This window comes from Peromyscus californicus, unplaced genomic scaffold (genome assembly GCF_007827085.1).
Source record: "Peromyscus californicus insignis strain IS unplaced genomic scaffold, ASM782708v3 Scaffold_24__1_contigs__length_46423439, whole genome shotgun sequence".
NCBI classification, from domain to species: Eukaryota; Metazoa; Chordata; class Mammalia; order Rodentia; family Cricetidae; genus Peromyscus; species Peromyscus californicus.
In genome coordinates this window covers 37,029,581-37,051,986 of record NW_026294535.1, presented here as the reverse complement: position 1 = coordinate 37,051,986, position 22,406 = coordinate 37,029,581, and the positions used below count along the sequence as shown (strand labels likewise).

Sequence of the window (22,406 nt, the reverse complement as noted above, 5' to 3'; positions counted from 1 at the left end):
GCAGAGGATGCCATATTAAAGCAGAAACACCTGCCTCTTTAATATGATTTCAAACACTATAAATGAAAAAGCAACTCCCTAAGAATTTAACAGACCTGAGATTCTGAAACCAATTTTAAACAGAAGAAAGATCCATCAGGTTTACTGTTCTTATCAGAGCTGAGTCCCTGTTAGCCTTTTGAAGAATGTCATCAGTGGGCAGCAGAATCTTTCAGTGGTGTTACCGTGGTTACTGCTGGAGGGTTTATTCCCTATTTGAGTGTGGCAGAAGGAAAATGTGCTGAGTTCCAATAACCAGTCATGCTATTGTATCCGGAGTGCTAATTTGCTTTCATCCACAGACTTATATATATATAGGACCCTAACTTTCATAGTCTTTCTTGGAGGAAAAGGCATGGCGGGATGATACCATGACCATCCATGATCCCCACTGCTTATGTTAGAACTCAATAGGACTGAGCTAACCTGGGGTATTACCACAGGACCAAGTAAAACTTCTCCTCTGTCATTCGCCTTCTCTTTTCTTTCTTTTGCATTACAGTGCACGTTAACGTTTTGGAGTTGCGCAGTGAGATGGCACAAATTTTCATCTGATAAACCCTGCTAACTCAGGCACTATACAACCTTATATGACTTTGGTACCACTTTTAGGGGATTTCTACAAGACCCTAAGCAAGTCATATGTACTGCTTAGTGCAACAGAAGCCTAGCATCCCCCTGATACAGTTCCCTGGTCCTGTCCAAATTAGCTTTTAGTTACTCAAAAATGTTCAACACCCAAGACATTACAGAACAAATATTTAAACAACCATTGCCTAAGAATAGGTATAATATACTACAAATGAGGAATAGCCACAAAGAAGAGGCGAGGAAGAAAAGAATTAACCTAAGTGGTTGGTAAACAATGCCTTAACTGGATGCTCTTAGGCCCAGGGTAGCAAGAGCTATCTTACTTCAATTTAGTTCGTGTGTTTCTCGAAAAGGTGGCTCAGCAATTCTGTAAGTACTTGATGCTTACAAGAGGACTAAACAGATAGAAATATTGTCAGCAACACGATCATGGTTTCTCACTGTTTAAGAATACAAAAGAGGGGGGCTGGAGAGATGGCTCAGTGGTTAAGAGCATTGACAGTTCTTCCAGAGGTCCTGAGTTCAATAGCCAGCAACCACATGGTGGCTCACACCACCTATAATGGGATCTGATGCCCTCTTCTGGCACTCAGGTGTACATGCAGATAGAGCACCATATACATAAAATAAATAAGTATTAATAAATTATTTTTTAAAAAAGAATACAAAATAGGAACAGTATGTAACCCGCAACATTGGATTTAAACCAGGGGTACTGGAATAGACACTCTGTTTGTAATGTGCACCACACAGGTTGAGAAATACAGACATTGGATCAGTGCACACAAAAGCAATTTGTCAGATATGCTTGCTTTGGGGGTCTGCCAGTGACGGAGCCTGAGTCCTATCTAGCAACTAGATCTTCGCTTTGGAACACCGTTTCTGGCAGAGAAACTACAACTCTTTGAGCAAGTGATTACTGCAGTCTTGTAGAAGAGGAGAAAATACATATGAGCTGGGAGCACTGTGTAAAGCCAGAAAGTTAGGAAGTGCTAAATATATATATGTGTGTGTGTGTGTGTGTGTGTGTGTGTGTGTGTGTATCTTGTCAGAAGATAAGAGCCCACCTAGAGGGACACAGCAAAACAACTTTAGCAACCAAAGTAATATTTTTAGATTTTTACCCTTGGAATAAATCTGGAATAAAATATCCTTAAGTCTATACTGATATACACTAAAAGCTGAGTGAATGAAGTGCTGTGAGATATTTTGTATGGCAAATGTGTTGCTGATTAGTCAATAAATAAAACACTGATTGGCCATTGGCTAGGCAGGAAGTGTAGGCGGGACAAGGAAGAGAATAAAGCTGGGAAGTGGAAGGCTGAGTCAGAGAGACACTGCCAGCCGCCATGATGACAAGCAGCATGTGAAGATGCCAGTAAGCCACGAGCCATGTGGCAAGGTATAGATTAATGGAAATGGATTAATTTAAGCTGTAAGAACAGTTAGCAAGAAGCCTGCCACGGCCATACAGTTTGTAACCAATATAAGTCTCTGTGTTTACTTGGTCGGGTTTGAGCGGCTGTGGGACTGGCAGGTGAGAGAGATTTGTCCTGACTGTGGGCCAGGCAGGAAAACTCTAGCTACATTAGAGTGTATACTCTTGGCTACAGAAAAGAAAAAGTACTGTTAATGAATACAGAAAGAAAACATCGTTATTAAGCAAATATATTGTAGTAGTAACTGTGACAAACAAGATCCACTGAGCGGTACGAAATGAATCCGAGCAGAAGCAGGATGGTTCCAGAGTCTCCTAGCGTCTTCTCCATCATGGTTAAAGGGATGACTTGTAGAGGGCTCTCACCGACGACACTGTAACAAAGCCCTGCAGATAAGCATAAATGGCGATCAGACATCCGTCCCAAATCCCTGGACACCGAGGACACGCTGTCGTCCGCTGACCGGAAAGATGAGGAGCGAGAGGGCCGAGCAGACTCAGAGGTGAACAAATGTAATGCAGAAACTCTAGAATAGGAGAGGAGACAGGTCCAGTGAGGCAGCTGGTGGAGCTGGAGTAAGGCCGAGGTTCTATTGTTACTCACTGGGACGAGTTTGTCCTGGTTAGCAATGGGAAGAAGGGCGGAAGGGCAGGGGTAGGTGATAAATTAGCTCAAAAATAAAAGGTTGTGATGCAAATGACGCACAATATACAAGGTGATAAGCCAGGTCCCCAGGACTTGAACAAAGATAAGCTATTCTCGCCTTCTTTCTATCGCGCTTTCCACAGCGGAGCGGCTTTCAAACAGCTGGCTGGATGTTCGCCATATTGAGAAATACGTAGACCAAGGCAAAAGCGGAACGAGGGAATTGCTGTGGTCCTGGGCACAGAAAAACAAGACCATCGGCGACCTTCTACAGATTCTCCAGGAGATGGGGCATCAACGAGCTATCCATTTAATCACCAACTATGGTGAGTGTGTCCTCATACTGAGGCTCTCTGTTCTTCCTATGGGACTTGTCGTTTCTGAATAGAGACACTGCATTTTACCCAGACACTGGTCCACCTTGCTGTCAGTGACCCTGTTGCTGGTGAAGGTGACACTTTCTTCCCTCATTGCTTAGCAACACTGTACATTCCTTTCTACTTTTGTTTTTGTTTTTGAGACAGAGACTCACTATCTAACTTTGATGGACCTAGACCTTGCTATGTAGACCAGGCTGGCGTTGAACTCACAGGGGCCAGCCTGTTTCTCCCTCCTGAAGGCTGGGATTAAAGGTGTGTCCCATCCTCCTGGTGACTACAGGATTCTAACATTTCATTTAGTGACTAACAGCATCAACTTTTTCTCTAAAGCTCAGAATAAGAACCAAAATATCCAAATAAAAATATATAATGCTATTTTTCATGTCACTATGTTATTAAAAGTTAGCAAGTGAACATCGGATCTCCCAGTTACAGACAGTTGTATAATTAGGTCCTCTCCGAATGGAAATGATACCTCCAGAATACAGTTGTGATTCTCCATTTCAGGCCACGGGCTCTAACGATGCCTTGCTTATCTGCCCTATGCTCTAGTTTGTCTTGTCTGTTTCTTTTTGTTCAAGCCCTGTTCTCGCGGCAGCCCAAGGGTGGCAGTCAGAGGATGACTTTTAGGAGCTGGTTCCGTTGTTTCTGCTGCCCTCCATATTCCGGGCTAGCTAGGATGTGAGCTTACAGGAGGCTCATTCTCCTATTGTCACCTCCTAGCTCCCCGAGAGGTGCTGGGATTACAGTCACACTACGGCGTCCAGCTTTTTCAATGTGGGCTCCAGGGAGTCAAATGTCCATGAGCAGGTGTGTCCTGTGGAAGCTAGCCACTGACTTAGGAGGCAGCGCTCTTACTGAAGTCTCTGCCCGCTGCTTATCATGGCCAGGCTGTGCAGTTAAACGGATAATCTCTCTTTGCTTACCTTTAAAAACGTCTGTTCTTTTTGGTGGGATACTGTTAACTTTAGAGGTATATTCTACCTTTCATGTTTGAACTCCAGGCATCACTTAGATTTGAATCTGCTTTTGAGTCTCACCGAGAAAGACCTGGTACTCCTTCCCAGGGACTATTCTGCAAGTCAGGATTCTGCCACTAGGTGGCTTCAATACCACCATAAAGCGATCCCTCCGAGATTGTCATGTAACCAGCCTGTCCAACGAACCTAGTGTTTACTATCCTATTTCCAGCATGCAGATACGTACACACCGTATTCTGCATTTATATTTTAATGACCAGTAGGGTTTTTTTCTAGTTTTGCTTTATGTATGTGTAGGTGTGGATGCATGCTTGCATGTGTGTGTGGAGATCAGCGGGCAACCTTGGGTGTCAATCATCAGGAATCATCCACTTTGTTTTTCAAGACCATGGACTCATTGGTCTGGCGCTCACCTAACAGGCAAGGCTGAATGGTGAGTGAGCTCCTAGGATCTGCCTGTCCACGTCCACCGTCCTGGGATGTACAAGCGTGCCTGTACCTGGCTGTTTGGTTTCTTGTTTGTTTTGGTGTTGTTTTCTTCACGTGGGCTCTGGGGATTGAACTCAGATCCTCACACTTGTGAAGAAAGCACTTCTCCAGCCGCGCTGTCTCCCCCAAATCAGTGTTTTCTTTCTTTTTTTTTTTGGTTTTTCGAGACAGGGTTTCTCTGTGTAGCTTTGCGCCTTTCCTGGAACTCACTTGGTAGTCCAGGCTGGCCTCGAACTCACAGAGATCCGCCTGGCTCTGCCTCCCGAGTGCTGGGATTAAAGGCGTGCGCCACCACCGCCCGGCAGTGTTTTCTTTCTTAAGTAGCTTTGACACACAATATACAGCTTTCTACCGACTTCGTGGAGGAACTATTTCAAAGCTGTCATTTCCTGACGACGCAATAGTATCTTTAATAACAAAATAGTATCTTTAATAACAAAATAGTATCTTTAATAACAAAAGGATGATGAATTTTAATGTGTTTATAGCTCCCAGACTTGAAATGTTGTATGTGGCGATGCCTGATTCAGGGTGTCCGTTAGCTCTTTGCCTTGTCTGCCTCCTCTGGTTACAACTGTTGATGTAATAACAAGCAGAAGCAGCCAGACCAAGCAGTCCTGCCCTGTTCTTGATTTTAAGGGGAAAACAGACTGTCTTTTACCATTAGTTATGACATTAACGGTGTTTTTTCATAGCTATCTTATATCAGATTGAGGAAATTCCCTTCTGTTTCTAGGGTTTTTTAAAAAAATATTTATTTATTTTGTATATATGAGTGACCTGTCTTCATGCACGCCAGAAGAGGGCGCCAGATCTCATTACAGACGGTTGTGAGCCACACCATGTGGGTGCTGGGAATTGAACTTGGGACCTCTGGAAGAGCAGCCAGGGCTCTTAACCGCTGAGCCGTCTCTCCAGACCTGTTTCTCAGGTTTCAAATTTTGTTTTATTGTGGCAAGGTATCAGATTTTTGTCGATTTATTTGTCACAACCTTGAGGTGAACGTACACTCTTGTAACCTTGGTTCTATTGTGTCATGTTATAGTAGTTGGCTTTCGATTGTAAGCAAATCTTGGATGTCTAGGGCAAATTCCCCGCTCAGTTGTAGCATGTGATGCATTGTATATTTGTAGATTTGGTTTGCTGGTGTTTTGCTGAGAATTTTTGCATCTATATTCATAAGAGTTTGTGGTCTACCCTTTGCTGTGTTGGTCTGGCATTGGTATCAAAATAACGTTGGCCCCATTGAATGACCTGGGAGTTGTTACGTCCTCGGCTTTGAAGAGTCTGTACAGGGCTTGTACTAAACTGTAGAATTCACCAATGCCTAACCCTTTCTCTGTCGGAGGTTAGAAAACACTAATTCAGTCACCTTTTACCTTATTGCAGGTCTATGTAGAATATCCTTTGAATTGATCGTAGTAGATAGAATGCTAGAAATCTCTTCATATCATCTAATTTCTTGTGTATTCTATTTTCTTGATATCATAACATCCCTTATGACAGATGACTCAGTAACATCATAAAATCAGTAGTGATTGCTCTTCTTTTGATCTTAGTTTTAGTAATTTGAGTTGCTTTTCTTCCTTCCCCCCTCCTTCCCTCCCTCCTTCCTTCCCTCTCTCCCTTCCTTCCATTTCCATCCTTTCTAAACTACTGTCAGTTTTGATGATCTTTTCAAAGAGCCATCCTTGCTTCCTAGAAATCTCTCTTTTTGAAACTTCTCTGCTTCCACTCTGACCTGAATTCCTTCCATTTGCTTTTGTTTACTTTGCCATTTTTTAATAGTTTCTTACAATGAAAATATACCACTGGTTTGAGATATTTCTCCTTTTTCAGGTAGAAGTTTATAGTTACAGGTTTTCCTCTAAACCCTGCTTGTGTTACCTACCTTAAGATTTGTTTTTTTTTTTTTAATTTTTGATTCATCTCAAAGTATTTTCCAATTTACTTTATGCCATTGCCTTTGACTCCTTAGTCATGACTTTTTAATATTCCTGTTTCTGTGAGTTTTTCCAAGTTTCTCTTTATAGCTGATTTCTACTTTCATTTCCCAGGAGTCAGAAAATGTACTTTGTATGATTCAAACCTCTAAACTTATGGAGGCTCATTTTATTGCCCAACTTGTGGTCTGTTTTGGAGGATGTGTGAGTTCTGTGTTTGGAAAGAAAGTTCTAGAGATATCGAATAGGTTCAGTTGGTTAATAATACTGTTCAATGGGGGTTTTGAAAAATTAATTGATGTTTTGTTGCTAGTTTTAAACAAAATAGTTGGATAAACACTATAAAATAAGAGTAACTAGGCTATAAAAATAAAAAAATTCTAAAGGTTGAATCAAAATGTTAGAAAAGACAGTAAAAGTGAAAGTATTTTAATCTTATATTGGAAGCTTCATAGAACACCTCAGTTGTGGCAAAATTCTAAAAAGTAAAATTATAGCTTATATTTGGGAAGGGGGTGTGAGTATTGGTGATTGATATATGTGTATGTATGTACACACACATGATCTCAGACTTTATTGTAAAAAGAGCAAAAACAATAAACTAACCCAGGGAGTACAATCTCCCAATCTCAACATTTCACATATATCTGCAGAACCTAGAAACAGCATTACATTTGTCTTTAAGCTTTCTATTTCTTAATTTACTGTTTTTAATGATAACTAAGAATATTTGAGTCAGGTAGTGGTGGCGCATGCCTTTAATCCCAGCACTTGGGAGGCAGAGCCAAGCGGATCTCTGTGAGTTCGAGGCCAGCCTGGTCTACAGAGTGAGATCCAGGACAGGCACTAAAACTACATGGAGAAACCTTGTCTCAAAATACTTGACCATTAGAAAACATTTCACAGGCATGAATTTATAGCCATTTCAGTTGAACGGAGTTAAACTTTAGAAATCGACATCACTAGTGAAATATTTATTTTCATGGTCTATGGGGAAATGAACATTCGAGGTACAAACATTTCTATACCCAGCTCCCTTTACATCTCTTTCAGGAGCAAGCTCAAATCCTTCAGTGCATCGTCATCAGGAGCTCCGACTTCCCAACCTAACGCCCAACTTCGAGCATGCGCGCAGAGGAAATGACCCTGGACCTCTGGTGCAAATGTTTTCATAAAGATTGAAATTCTCTGGTGGAAAGATGCTGAACGCGCAGGCAGTGTTTGAAAACTAGAAACGCTTTGCCTCTCCCTTTGTCTGTATTTAGTTGAGGTCTGTAAATATGTGAAGAGTAAGCGCTGTCTCCTCCCAGGATCTACCTGGGCTGCGACTTAGGATTACTGAGATGCCGTGAATCACTCACTCATCTTAACTCAGCTTTAAAAAATCAAAATTACTTATTTTAGGTCTATGAGTGCTCTACCTACATGTACACCTTTATGCCAGAAGAGGGCATCAGATCCTACCAGAGATGGTTGTGAGCCACCATGTGGTTGCTGGGAGTTGAACCCCGGTCCTCTGGAAGAGCAGCCAGTGGTCTTAACCTCTGAACCATCTCTCCAGCCCCTTAACTCAGCTTTTAATTTCCCTTTTCTGGTTGATGTTTTATGGAGTTGCTAGTTGTTTTTTTGTTGCTTGAGTTTTCCTGCCTGGCCCACAGTCAGGACAAATCTCTGTCACCCGCCAGTCCCACAGCCGCTCAAACCCGACCAAGTAAACACAGAGAATTATATTGGTTACAAACTGTATGGTCATGGCAGGCTTCTTGCTAACTGTTCTTACAGCTTAAATTAATCCATTTCCATTAATCTATACCTTGTTACATGGCTCGTGGCTTACCGGCATCTTCACATGCTGTTTCTCATCGTGGCGGCTGGCAGTGTCTCTCTGACTCAGCCTTCCACTTCCCAGCTTTATTCTCCTCCTTGTCCTGCCTATACTTCCTGCCTAGCCAATGGCCAATCAGTGTTTTATTTATTGACTAATTAGCAACACATTTTCCATACAGAACATCCCACAGCACTTCCCCTTTTTTTTTTCAAAAAGGAAGGTTTTCACCTTAACAAAGTAAAATTACATATAATTTGGGAATTTGGGCGTAGCTTCTCTTACTACTTCCTGCTGGAGGGGGGCGCTGTATCTTATGGGGACACAAAGAAAATTTTAGGATCATGGAGTAGTCTGTGAGGGTGTATCATCTGAGCCAGTTGCTTTCAAATCATTCTGGATGTTGGATCATCTGGGCCATGGTGTCATCTGGGCCATGGTGTCATCGGAGACCTTTCAGGGGGTCTTGGCTGGTCAAACCTGATGTATCTTAATCTTGAACAAATCCATAGCCTCTTGCTTTCTGTGGGAACAAAAGCAGAGTCTCCTTTCCAAAGTAACATATCCTTATATTCAAATTTTGAAGTCAAGGTACCTTTAAAATATACATTTTGGCATAACTCAACAGCTTTTACAATCAAATGTTTTTCTGCAGTTACAAGTCCCAAAGACAACACAATGCAGATTCTCTGTGTAATATCCATTTTTACGTGGCTTATTTTTTATACTACCTTTACTGTCTCTTTAAAGACTTTATTTTTTAAAACTATGTATTTATTTCTATAACTCTATATATCATCTTTTTTGTCTCTTTCAAGCCTACGTATCTTTTACACACATTGTAAACTATTACATCTGAATCTGTCTTATTGTGAATCTATTGCCTTAAACTGCAGCAGCTGTGGCTGCTGGATCCACCCACCTCAGCTTCCCAACATGGCCATGGTTTACCGCCAGCTCTGGGAGCTATCGGGGGTCTATGCTTTTAGCCAAGCAGCGTGTAGCCCAGAAACCTCCCCTTTTGCTCTGCACCAGCAAAGGCTAAATCCACTATGCAGCTCAAAGTGCCACTTGCAAAGGCCTCATTCCCGCCATAGGCAGGTCGAGCACGCACGCTAGGAACCCACCAGTAGCTCAAACCAGCAGCTGCCGCTCATTTGAGAGAGACAATTAGGAACTGTTTTTAGCTCCGTTTTAGAATCTTTTCTCAGGTTTTTAGGTGGAAACTCTTGCCACCACGTTGGACGCCATTTGTAGCTTAAGTTTTCCTGCCTGGCCCACAGTCAGGACAAATCTCTGTCACCCGCCAGTCCCACAGCCGCTCAAACCCGACCAAGTAAACACAGAGAATTATATTGGTTACAAACTGTATGGCCGTGGCAGGCTTCTTGCTAACTGTTCTTACAGCTTAAATTAATCCATTTCCATTAATCTATACCTTGCCACATGGCTCGTGGCTTACCGGCATCTTCACATGCTGTTTCTCATCGTGGCAGCTGGCAGTGTCTCTCTGACTCAGCCTTCCACTTCCCAGCTTTATTCTCCTCCTTGTCCCGCCTACACTTCCTGCCTAGCCAATGGCCAATCAGTGTTTTATTTATTGACTAATTAGCAACACATTTTCCATACAGAACATCCCACAGCATTTTTTTTTTGTTTTTTGTTGTTTTTGTTTTTAATCACAACAAATCATTAGTGATTTTTTAAAAACCATTACAAGCCATTTAAATCTGGCTCTAACTGACTGTGGCACTGGTACTTTGCTGTCCCCAGTGGACATGGAAGCTATGTCTGTAAGGAAATGAACACTGTTGAGTAAGGTGAGCTGACTTTGCTTTACCCCAGCTTTCTTCTGAATCAGACTCTGCTCTGTGGCAGTGTATAGTCTCACAGGGAGCTATTGATTTCTGTCGGGGCTCTGCTTTTCCTAGACTTATAAAACGGAACGACTTAATATATATTTCTTCTTTCAGGAACCAACCAATGTCACAGCAGATAATGTTCTTGTTCCTGAACATAATGAAAAAGGTAAAAAAAAAAAAAAAAAAAAGACAGGAAACAATTACATCACAATTTAATTAAATCACACTCTCATATCAGAGAGTTTACAGGGGGAAATAACAAATAGCCACATTGTTTATATTCCAATTTAATATGACATTTTCATAGATATTCATTATTTTAAAATTTGATAGACACTTATAGTCACAGTGGGTGACATATTGCTAGATAAGGATCCATTGGCTGAGGTTGTCTTTATAAAACCCAACACTAGTGTATCAATTAAAGGAAAATAAGAAATGAGTTTGCCACGGGGATCCTCTGAAACAGAAAAAAAAGAAGAGGGAGAGCATCATCACCACCATCATCATCATCATTTTCATCATCATCATCATCATCGTCGTCGTCGTCATCTGTTGGCTAATGAAGAACATAGAGGAATTTTGTTAGCAGAATTTACTGGCTTTGTACACCATAAGAAAACATTTAGAAACCTATGTTGAGTTTTACATAGCTTCACAAGTTTTCATAGATGCACAGACCTTTTGGGATGATTATTGGGTAATGCTGAAGGTCACTATGGAAATCCATTTGTATTTCATATTAGCATCCGTACTTTATTTGTAGAGAAAATGATTTAGTTCCACCTGAGAGGCATTCTGATAAAATTTAAAGATTACTTAAGGCCAGTTGGCTAGTCATTTTTACCAAGTTTGAAGACTTTCCGGTTAAGTGAGAGTTAGGAAAGGCAGACCAGGTTTGGAGTCTTTAGCACTGATATCTAAATTAAACTGTAAATGTCTTTTAGAGGGTGTTTGTAGAAACACAGTTAAAATTAAGCTCTGCTTTAGCAATGCTTTTTATTTTTTGTTTTTATCCTTTGTTGTTCTGGGGAATTGAACTTCGGGAGTGCTCAGCCAGCTCTCTGCAGCCGAATCACATCTCTAGGCCCTCTCGTCTTTTCAAATCTGCATTTGGTTATCTTTAGATATCTTCCCCCAGCACCTATGCTGGGTGCTCTTTTCAAAGGTGAAGTGTCTTCGTTGACTCTGAGGAAATCAGCTAGGGCTGTTAGAGGCTGCTGCTCCTGAAAAGCTCCTCTCTTAGCAATGCTTGGGGAACGGTTTAGTCATCCCAAGAGTCCACTCGGTCAAAGGCAAGGCCTTGACCTGGGCACAAACTGATTTCTAGAATCATGGCGTCAGCTACGCTTCCTTGGTTAACCTCTCTGAAGATAAAAATCATGCTGCCGTTCACACATCTAAACAGCCCCATGCTGTGTGGAGGGATGAGAGCCCGACGCAAGCAGACACACAGAGAACACATGTGGGCTTTACTGTGGGCTTCTGGGATTGCTCTCAGGCCTTCTGCTCCGATGATGTGCTTTCAGAATGTGTGCCCTGCTTGTAACAGTGACGTTGATTTTTAGAAGAGATGGCTCATTGTCTCCCCTCTTTTTCCCTCCTAAGGAATACTGCAGAAACCCTCTGTCAGCTTCAAAGATATCATAGAAGGGACCAAACATTTCCACAAAGACTTCCTAATTGGAGAAGGGGAAATGTTTGAAGTGTACAAAGTGAAGATTCAAAACCAAACATACGCGGTTAAATTATTTAAACAGGTATGGAACAAATCACTGTCATGGACATCAATTCCACTTATTTTCTCCTATTTCATATTAAAATGTGTCATTTTTTCAGTAACACTGAAAGGACGTATACTTGAAGATAAAATTTCACCAATGGGAATGGATACATGACGCTGGGGTGGGGGTGGGGCTGAGAAATGACTAAGACTCGAATGCCTGTCTTAAAGGGATATGGTATGGAAGCAAAATCTCTCCCACCCCTAGAGGTGTTTTTTGGTGTTTTTTTTTTTTTTTTTTTTTTTTTTGAGACAGGGTTTCTCTGTGTAGCTTTGGAGCCTGTTCTGGAGCTTGTTCTGTAGACCAGGCTGGCCTTGAACTCACAGAGATCCACCTGCCTCTGCCTCCCGAGTGCTGGGATTAAAGGCATGGACCACCACTGCCCATCAAGAAAGATTTTTCTAAAAGCCATTCATGGCCCCAGGAACTCTAATGAAGATCACACTGGCTCAGCATTATGCCCTTAATCTCCACACTCAGGAGGCAGAGGCAGGCAGATCTCTGTGAGTTCAAAGCCAGCCTGGTCTACAAGGAAATGTCTAGGCAAGCTAAGGATACACAGTGTGACCTTTACTAAAAAAAAAAGAGGAGGAGGAGGAGGAGGAGATCACATTGTTCACACTTGCTTAGTCCCAGTAGTGTCCTCTCCTCACAGCCTCAGAGCTATGCTGCAGGTGAGCATTTTTTTTTTTTTTGGTTTTTCGAGACAGCGTTTCTCTGTGTAGCTTTGCGCCTTTCCTGGAACTCGCTTTGGAGACCAGGCTGGCCTCGAACTCACAGAGATCCGCCTGGCTCTGCCTCCCGAGTGCTGGGATTAAAGGCGTGCGCCACCGCCGCCCGGCTAACAGGTGAGCATTTTTATAGAGGAGCTTTTATCGGAGCTCAGGACGGTGAGGAAGAGGACGCTTCAGTAGGATAAGTCAGTTTGCCATCACCGTGACGGACACCTGTGAGAGTTCGCTTGAAGCAGGAAACACTTTTTTGGCTACAGTTGGAGGGGTTTCAGTCCTTGTTCAGTTGGTGCCATGGTGTTCTGGCCGGTGGTGAGACAGAACGCCATAGGAGAACTTGGGAGAGGACAGCTGCTCAGCTCGTGGTGGCCAAGAAAGGGCGTGGGGAGGGCAAGGCCAGGGCATAGCCTTCTAGAACACAGCCCCAGTGATTTAACAAGGCCCCATAACCTACTCTATCTATCTATCTATCTATCTATCTATCTATCTGGATATAGTACATACATATACACACACTATGTATACACTGTGTATATATATATACACGCACACAAACATATGTACACGTGTGCGCACACACACACACACACACACACACATACACACGCGCGCGCGCGCATCTGCCTGAGGAGGCCAGAGGCATTGGATCCTCCTGAGCTGGAGCCTTATGCAGTTGTAAGCTGCCCAACATTGGGAACTGAATTCTGGTCCTCTGCAAGAGCAGTATCTGCTCCTAACTGCTCAATGTTTCCTGAGCCTTGAGTGCAGTAATAGTTTTGTAGATGTGTCCATTGGAACAGGGCTTTCCATTTTGACTGATTGTGTTTTTCTGTAATGGTCTCCATCTGTTGGGAAGAGAAGTTTCCTTAATGAGGGGTAAGAACTATACTTAACTGTGGCTATAAGGACAGATATTTAGAATGTAGCCAAGGATTATACTGATTTGGTAAAGGGGTGGTTTAGGTTCTCCTCCAAAATCCATGACTTTGCTAGCTCTGGGTAGTTGGCTAGGTTTCCAGTACCAAGCATGGTTTTCCTCTTGTTGAGTAGGTCTTAAGTCCAATTAGAGAGCTATTGGTTATCACCAAAGTATGTATCTGCACCCTTAGGGTTAGTGTGACATGGTAGTCATTGTTGAGACACAAAATATTTTTGTAAAAGTTTCCAACATGTAACTGGTGTTGAGAACTATTACTTAAGCTAAGGCAAAATCACTGGGGAAGGTAAAAAGCAATAAAAGGAAACAGACCAAACTTGGTTACTGCTGGACAGGACTGGGAAGTACTAAAAGTGATTCCTGCTTGTAGCTTGTGTTTCAGACACTTTTATGTCATTATTAAGTGAGTTCCCCCATGTCCTTCAATTGCATTTTTATCAGTAATCTCATACAGACACATTGAGATTCCTGAGATCGACTATCTACTAAAGAAAATTGGATTGTAAAACTATTCAAGACCCAGTTGAAGCCAGTTTTTTTTTTAACTGTCAATGAGTCACTGGTGTTATTGGCATACTCTGTCATGGTTGAAGCCTAAGGCCACCTCCCACAAGGGTCTCTCCAGTCTTCTCTCTGCAGCTGCTACCAGATGTGCACTCCTTTTTGGAATTTTCACTCGGTTGACTTTGGGATGGCATGCCCTTGCCTCTAGGTCTCCGTTTTCTCCTTTCTTGACTGCATCTTACCGTCTTCGGTGACCTGACTCGGCTACAGCATCGTTGCCTCGCTCCCTTGTAATGAAGTGGTCCACTGCATTTCCAACTGCAGTCACAGACTTTCTCCTGAGAATTCTCCTCTCTTTGTGCAGCCCAGAGCCTTATTACAAGGCTATCTTTAGTACTTGCTCCATGGGTGTTTGTTGAATGGTTTAAAGGAAGGCCATACAGGCCATTTTCAAGAATTTAGCTGTACCTGCTTGTACTACAGTATAGCTCCCTCTTAAGACGGTAAGTGGAAGTACAGGGCTTCCCCCCCCTTTTTCCCCCACCCCTTATTTTACCCAACACACACAAGGAAATGGAAGACATCATCATGCCAAGGCCCCTTAATGAATTAACTACATACTTTTCTAAAAGAATGCATTTTGAAACGTTGGGATGACGCCTTTAAGGACTTTTCTCAACGGAACAGAAGTGGAGAATTTTATCAGATTGTCAGAGCTGTGCCTCTCGACTCCGTTGTCCTGCCAGTCACCTGGACATCATCTTACAGTGGCTGATTTGGATTTGGCAGGTCTGGGCAGCAGCTCAGCAGGAGGGCTAGTGTGCCTCAGCAGGGCCCAGCCCATATGAAGTCTTGTGTTCATAAACCACATTCAAGTGTTAGGTTTGCAGAGACACAACCGTGAGTCTCTTTGCTTACCAGATTAAAAAAAAACAACAAACAAACAAAGAAACAAAAAACCTATGACTGAGAAACAGCAAGTTCAAGGGAGAGGCCTCGTCTTCCTGGATAGATACTTAGAAAATGCAGGCTGCCATGAAGTAGTCCTTGGAAATGATTAGTGAGTCAGGTTTATTGTTTTTTTTTTCTTTCTTCTTTTTTGAGATTTATTTATTAATCATGTATACAGTGTTCTGCCTGCATGTATGCTTGCAGGCCAGAAGAGGGCACCAGATCTCATTACAGATGGTTGTGAGCCACCATGTGGTTGCTGGGAATTGAACTCAGGACCTCTGGAAAAGCAGCCAGTGCTCTTAGCCTCTGAGCTGTCTCTCCAGCCCCAGGTTTATTGTTTTTAATTCAACCTGGACAGTGGTAACCAGAATTCCCCTTGGATTTCGATGACAATAGAGCTCTAAACACTTCATTTTTCAGCAAGTTGCAAATGAGGACCTTATAACTAGGACCTAGGAGCATTTTAATGTAATGTTTTAATGGTAGAAGAAAGGAACTAAATCCAGGGATGTACAGTGATACAGCATTGAAGACACCAAGGGTGTGCCATCTACTACCCAAGTGTTCAGTACAACATTGTTGAAGTCATTAATTTATTCAATACCTGTATGCCTGGATCTTGGCTAGATGGTGGTGATGACGATGATGATGATAATGATGGTGGTGATGATGATGATAATGATGGGGATGATGATGCTGATGGTGATGATGCTGGTTGGGCAGGGTCTTACTGGGTAGACCCAGGTTGGCCTCAGTCTCACAGAGATGCACCTGCCTCCTGAACGGTGAGATTAAAGCCCTGCACCACTTGTCTTAGATTTGAAACTTCGTAGTAAGAAGTTACAATTTCCTTTGCACAGTAGGCACATCTTTTCAAAATTAATGCAAAAATGAATTTGAATGGACATATGCAAATGAGCCAACTCATAAAATGCTAAAACAGTGGAAGTTTGCAAAGAACACAGCTAACATAAATTTTTTTGTGTGTGTGTTATCAGTGAGGAGTTTCTATCATTGTGGAATTTTCCGTGAATACGTAATATTTTAGAATCTATGTAAATGTCTGAAACTGGTGAGTTTGAATATGAGATTTGCAACATGGCAGATTGCAGGAAAACTTTCAATTCAAGAGTAATGGTTGTAAGTCTTGCTTGGGAGTTAAAACATTTTTGGAAATCTGATGAATGCTAAGGATTCTCTCCCTGGGGGAGGTTTGCAGGGTGGGGTGGGGCTCAACTCTATCAAAAAGGGAAAGTCTCCCTAAACAAAGACTCTCAGAAGTAGAGAGCTAGCTCTTAAATCTTTTTCTTTTTCTTTCTTGTATGACATTCAGGAGAAAAAAATGCAGTTTAAGAAGCATTGGAAGAGATTTTTATCAGAACTGGAAGTTTTACTCCTGTGAGTGTGTTTCGTTCATCTTGGATATTACAGCACAGTGTTTGGCGTGGCTGGCATTTAATTAGTGTGGGTTGGATGTTCGAACATTGGGTATACTTTTGACATCTACTTTGGTGTCTTCCTTAAAATAAATTTTAAAAGAGAGCACTTCCATGATTCATTTGGACATATTGAAACAAGAAACTGTCACAAGGAAGTGGGTTAAATTGTGTGTGACTAACACGGCTGAATAGTAATTCTTAGCGTCACACGCGTGTCCCTTTCCCTTCCTTGGAGATGTTGCAGTTGAGAGACTGTCTCATCAGAGTGCCTCTCTTCAGAAAGAGAGTTTTAGACAAAGAAATTAAGGGCTTTTGATGTATATATGGTTTTCCAGGGAATTTGTTCACGAATCTGGGAGTCCCAGGATGACAAATTTAAATGGCTTCCTTTTTTATATAACTTCATAAATGCAGCTGTGCAGACATTCTCACTGGAGGCAGAGCTCTAACACTGGGGAACTCATCCCCCCTCACAAATAGAAGATGCTTTTCCCTGGTGGTTGTGGAGCAGATATGTGCGATGGGGTGGAGAGGAAAGTGGGGAGAGAAGTATTATGCTGCATCCTGTCCCCCTTTTTTTTTTCTGCTTTTTCCAGACAGGGTTTCTCTGTGTAGCTTTGGTGCCTGTCCTGGATCTCGCTCTGTAGACCAGGCTGGCCTCGAACTCACAGAGATCTGCCTGGCTCTGCCTCCTGAGTGCTGGGATGAAAGGCATCTGCCACAGCCACCCGGCTGCATCCTGTCCCTTTTATAGCCAGGATCAGAGATAGAATATTAATGGCCAATAAAGAACATTCAGTCCAGATGTTGTAATAGTAAATTTTTACAGTTTCACTTGTTTGTTTATGGAAGTTTTGAAATCTGAGAAACACAAAAGGGTAAATTTAGTAAGTGTCCTCTCCCGCTACCCGGCTGAGTTTTCAAAGGCAACCTCATTACCAGCTTTTTGTATATATTCTTGGAGGTCTGTTACACATGCACAAACACATTTTGGTTTCTTATTTTCATCCTTCCACACAAAAGGTAATGTAGCAACATGGCTCGCTCTGTTCCTCGTTGTCACATTCTGTTCTAGCCATGCCACACCTTCCTTCCGTTGAGAGGGCCAAACGTCTTTTTAAACTCAAGAATGCACACGATCTCAAAAAACAAAAACAAAAACAAAAAAAACAGAAAAGAACATTGCCAATGCCAATGTTAAAGGAATTTTGTTTTAGGGCCTGTATGTTGTCAGATCTCTTATTTAAGTTTCTGATGCATCGACCAAGTCCGTTTTTACATGTTGCTCTTTCCATGCCACCATTCATTGAAAGAATGTCTCTTCACCCTTTGTGTATTTTTCACCTGCTAGTCAGGTGAAATTTTAGTGAATGGTGGACGTATGGATTGGGCATTTTTTTGGAGCCTCTGTTCTGTGCCACTGATTGGTGGGACAGCTCTCTGCCTGCGCTGCAGACTGGTTTGATTACTAACGCATTGCGAGGCTCCTTTAAATCGGAGCTCCGCTTCCTCACACTACTTTGACTGTTTGGAGTCTTTCATGGTTTCATATGAGTTGTAGGTTTTCTATTGTCGTGAAAAAATGTTGTTGCAATTTTGGTCAGCATAACGTCGAATCTGTGGCTTGCTTTGGGCAGCTTGGACAGTTTGGCAGGATTAATTCTTGCAATGCATGATACCAGCTGTTTTCCCATTTCCATGCATCTCTAATTCTTTTATCAATGTAGTTTTAAGTGTGCAGATCATTTATCTCTGTGGATAAATTTATTCCTTAGTATTTTATTCTTCCTGATATTTTGTAACAGATAATTTTCCTCATTCTTTATTCAGGTAGCTCATTGTGAATGTAGAGAAATAACATTGATTTTATATGTTGATTTCGTATTGGATGAATTTAGTGAATTCATCAGTTCTTGCCATTTTTTTTTTTTGGTAGAGTCTTCCAGGTTTTCTACATATAAGATCATGTAATAAGCAAACCGGGACAATTTACCTGTCTCCTTTCTAGCTCAGAGTCCTTCCTTTCTTTTTCTTGCCTACTTGCTCTAGCTAGGATTTGCCGTACTGTGCTGCATAGACGGGAGTATGGACCCCCCCACACCTCATTCCCACTCCTTAAGGAAAATACACTTGTCGTGATGGGTTCTGTCATTAGTTACGAGTTTATCATATACAGCATTTATTGTATTGAGGTGCATTCTCTGCATAATTCATTGAGAGTTCCATCTTGAAGGGCATTGAGTTTTGATAAATGCTTTTCCTGCATCTGTTGTGATGATCACATGACTTTTTTTTTTACCTTCAGTAGGATGATGTGGTATATTACTGGTCATTTTGTGCATGTTGTGCCATTCTTGATTCCCAAGAATATAATTCTACTATATCAGGGGATATGGTCTTATAAAAACAGTATTTTAAGTCTTTGAGAGTTCACGCGATGTCTTTTAATCATGTTAGCTGCTGTTTTTCCTCTCCTCTCAGGGCTAATCTCTCTACCTTCGCCTCTCTACTCACCTACCTTTGAGCTTTTTTTCTTTTTTTTAAATCAATTAGAACTCTTTTGCTTGTTTGTTTGTTTGGTTTTGGCTTTGGTTTTTGAGACAGGATTTCTCTATGTAGCCTTGACTGTTCTGGAACTTGCTCTGTAGTCCAGGGGATGGAACTCAGAGGTCTGCCTGCCTCTGCCTCCTGAGTGCTGGGATTAAAGGTGTGGGCCACCAGGCCGAGCCAGAGATAGGTGTCCTCATTCCTGAATCTAGCTCTAGACACCTTCTCAGTGAGTTGAAACCATGTGACTACATTTGCACAGCTGTTATAAAGACAGGGATGCAAGCCCAAGTTTGTGTGTCCTTCACATCTGGCCTCTGTCTCTCACCATGGAGACCTGTCTTGTTTTGCCCACAGTAGCCATTTAGAAATACTTTCCGAATTGATTTCAGTTAGTATCGGATTTGCTGATCTTGATCTATGTAACTTTAAATTCTATGGACTTAAAAATTGCTAGGGAATTTTAAATGGCATGAATTTATAGGCTCAGAAGGAGCAATCCCACCCCAACTGTCTTTCCACGCTCATTCTTCACTAACATCTGAACCACCCAGTGTTTTTTTTTCTGCTAGATCAGTAATGTTTAAAATAAGCAAATTGCGGAGTTGGAGAGATGGCTCAGCCGTTAAGAGCACTGGGTGCTCTTGCAGAGGACCCGGGTTTGATTCTCAGCACCCACATGTCAGCTCACAACCATCTCTGATGACTCCAGATTCCCTCCTCTGGCCTCTACAGGCATCCAGCACATAAGTGGGGGACAGACAGACAGACTTGCAGGCAAAACACGCTTGCATAAAATAAAATAAAAATTAGAAAATAAAAATAAGCAAAGTGTCCTTTCTGCTGTGCCCACAGGAGAACTGAGAATCAGGGACTGCCATGTCTCTACGATGTCTCCCCTCTACTGCTTTCCAAAAGACGCTTCTCTCTGCATTAGCTTAGGTTGCAGGAGAACCAGCCCGCTAGTGGTACGGACGATCTGTTTAAGCAGCTCGCCATACCTCCTCAATTTATGACTAGCCCACTGTTTTCCACTGTACACTCTGAATCATAATAAAGTGTAGGGATCTTGTTTTTGACATATTTTAAAAGAAAGCCTTTCTGTGTATTTGTGTATGTGTTTATGGATACAGATGCACACACAGAGACACTGGCATATTTGAGGCAAGAGAGATAAAGTGATCAGCACGCCCCATATACCAGATAAATATATATAAATTGTAAATCTATACATGTGTATATAAGAGAGTATATTTGTGTTTGTAGGAAATTTGCTACAAACTAGGAGCAAATTAGAGACTTTTATAAGTAGAGCATTTTTTTAACAGCTTCATTTATTTTAATGTTCCCAAACATGCCCCAAACATAGTAGGTATTCAGTATAGAAAAACTGAGCTCACAGCCTTGGCATATTTCACCGTTTGCAGTTACCCGGTGTGTTAGTACTTTAGTTGCTGCTGTGACAAGACACATGACCGAAAAGACTTAAAGAAGTGAAGGTTTGTTCTGTCTCAGAGTCTGAGAGGAGAATCCATCACGGCAGGAAGTCCCAGTGGTAGGATTCTGAGGGAACTGGCCTCGTGAGGAGATAACTGTGACCTTGAGTCCACAATCTGGAAGCACAGAGAGATGAGTCACTGTGTTCTGCCTGCCTGGCTCTTTTCATTCATTCCTGGACCCTAGTCCACGAGAAGCTGCTGCTCACATGCAGTGCTCTCCCCTGGCGATTCTAATCTACTCAAGTCAACAGTGAAGGTCAGCTCCCATACCTGGAGTGCATTGATCTTCATAAAGCAATGACAGCCAAGGATTAGAGTTTAACTTGGTTAACTGGTTAACAGATGCTTAGGATAGGAGCCTCAGAAATATACTAATATACTAAGGTAGAATATAATATAATAATATTATAATATAGTATACTAATGTAGAAATCTGTAATTTAAAAATCAGTGTCGTATTTTTATACTTCAAGCTACTATTGTGCGCATTTTAGATAACAACGTGAGCTTTGTGAAGACCTGACTATCCCTTTCCTGCTTGTAACTGGGGTTTAACCCAGCATCTCATGAAGCAATGCTCCGTTAATGGATGAGTGAAGACAGTCTTCTCTAATCCTGTGTTTTTGTGATTTACTTGCTTTGGACACTTCATCAGATGGGTCTCAGTTGCTTCATTATTTGCTTAACAAAATAAAGATGCGGTAAAAATAAGTGAATATGGAATCATGTTTTCCTTTTTGTATGACGTTCTCAGTATCCCAAACCTTAAGAAATCAGTACTTCTTTAAATTTCCCGCCTTCTGTTTTAATATATTATTTTTATTTACATGTCAACAGTCCATTAAAAGGGGTAGAACTAGCACTTGTTGGAACTCCCAATGAAACTACTTGCCTCTTGACCTGACTTAGTCTCATGTTAGAACTGTTTGCTGCCATTTCTAATCAGTCTTGTCCACCTTCTATTTGAGTGACAGATTTGACAGTTTCAAACTTTCTGGTTCAAGGTTCCGTCATCCACACATACTAGAGTTGACTGCATATTTCACCGAGATGGAGAAGCTTTGCCTGGTTCATCCATATATGAGCAACGGGACGCTTTTTGACAGACTACAGTGTGCAGTAAGTCGCAGACTATCATTCTCTCAGGTCCTTTGGCCCACTAAAGCCAAGGGAAAAAGGGAGCCATTGACACTGGAGGGAGCTGAGAGGTGAGGTGTGAGCACACACATCAGGGGGATATTCAGAAATGGTTCCTCAGGGGAGCAGAGGACCTCTCACGCAAACACATTTGTTACCAGGTTCTGTGTAATATTGGCAAATATGTGTGTGTGTGTGTGTGTGTGTGTGTGTGTGTGTGTGTGTGTGTATTTATAACAAGTCTGAACTTCTCTTAGCATGTGGTATTTAGTTGGGCACAGGGCTGGGCCAACCAAACCCAGGGTCTTATGCATGCTAAGCAAGGATTCTACTGCTGAGCTCTACTCTCAGCCCACTGGCTACAGTTTGACTAAACTAATGTTAAAAATTGTTGGGTATTTTCTTAGACGAGTGGTTCTCAACCTTCCTAATGCTGTGACCCTTTAATATAGTTCCTCATGTTGTGCTGACCCCCAACCAAAAAATTATTTCGTTGCTACTTCATAACTGTAATCTTGCTACTGTTATGAATCATAATATCTGTAAATATCTGATAGGTAGGATATCTGATATGTGAACCCTGTGGGGGTCACAACCCACAGGTTGAGAACCACTGCCCTAGAACCATAGTGGAAAGCTTATTTGGAATTTAAATAGGTTGCAGCAAACTGAAATATTGAT

The 22,406-nt window shown here is 41.9% G+C and overlaps 1 protein-coding gene across 2 annotated transcripts in view; it reads left to right on the top strand.

Annotated features, from left to right (window-relative positions):
* Positions 1 to 22,406, top strand: part of Irak3 (interleukin 1 receptor associated kinase 3) — a 61,423-nt gene that overhangs the window by 16,099 nt on the left and 22,918 nt on the right. For both annotated transcript variants that reach the window (XM_052753463.1, XM_052753462.1), the window contains exons 2-7: positions 2,858 to 3,040; positions 7,560 to 7,663; positions 10,305 to 10,359; positions 11,802 to 11,953; positions 16,437 to 16,501; positions 21,593 to 21,707. In XM_052753463.1, the coding sequence (XP_052609423.1) occupies positions 3,001 to 3,040; positions 7,560 to 7,663; positions 10,305 to 10,359; positions 11,802 to 11,953; positions 16,437 to 16,501; positions 21,593 to 21,707 (531 nt within the window). In that variant the 5' untranslated portion in view covers positions 2,858 to 3,000. The remainder of the gene's footprint in view (positions 1 to 2,857; positions 3,041 to 7,559; positions 7,664 to 10,304; positions 10,360 to 11,801; positions 11,954 to 16,436; positions 16,502 to 21,592; positions 21,708 to 22,406) is intronic.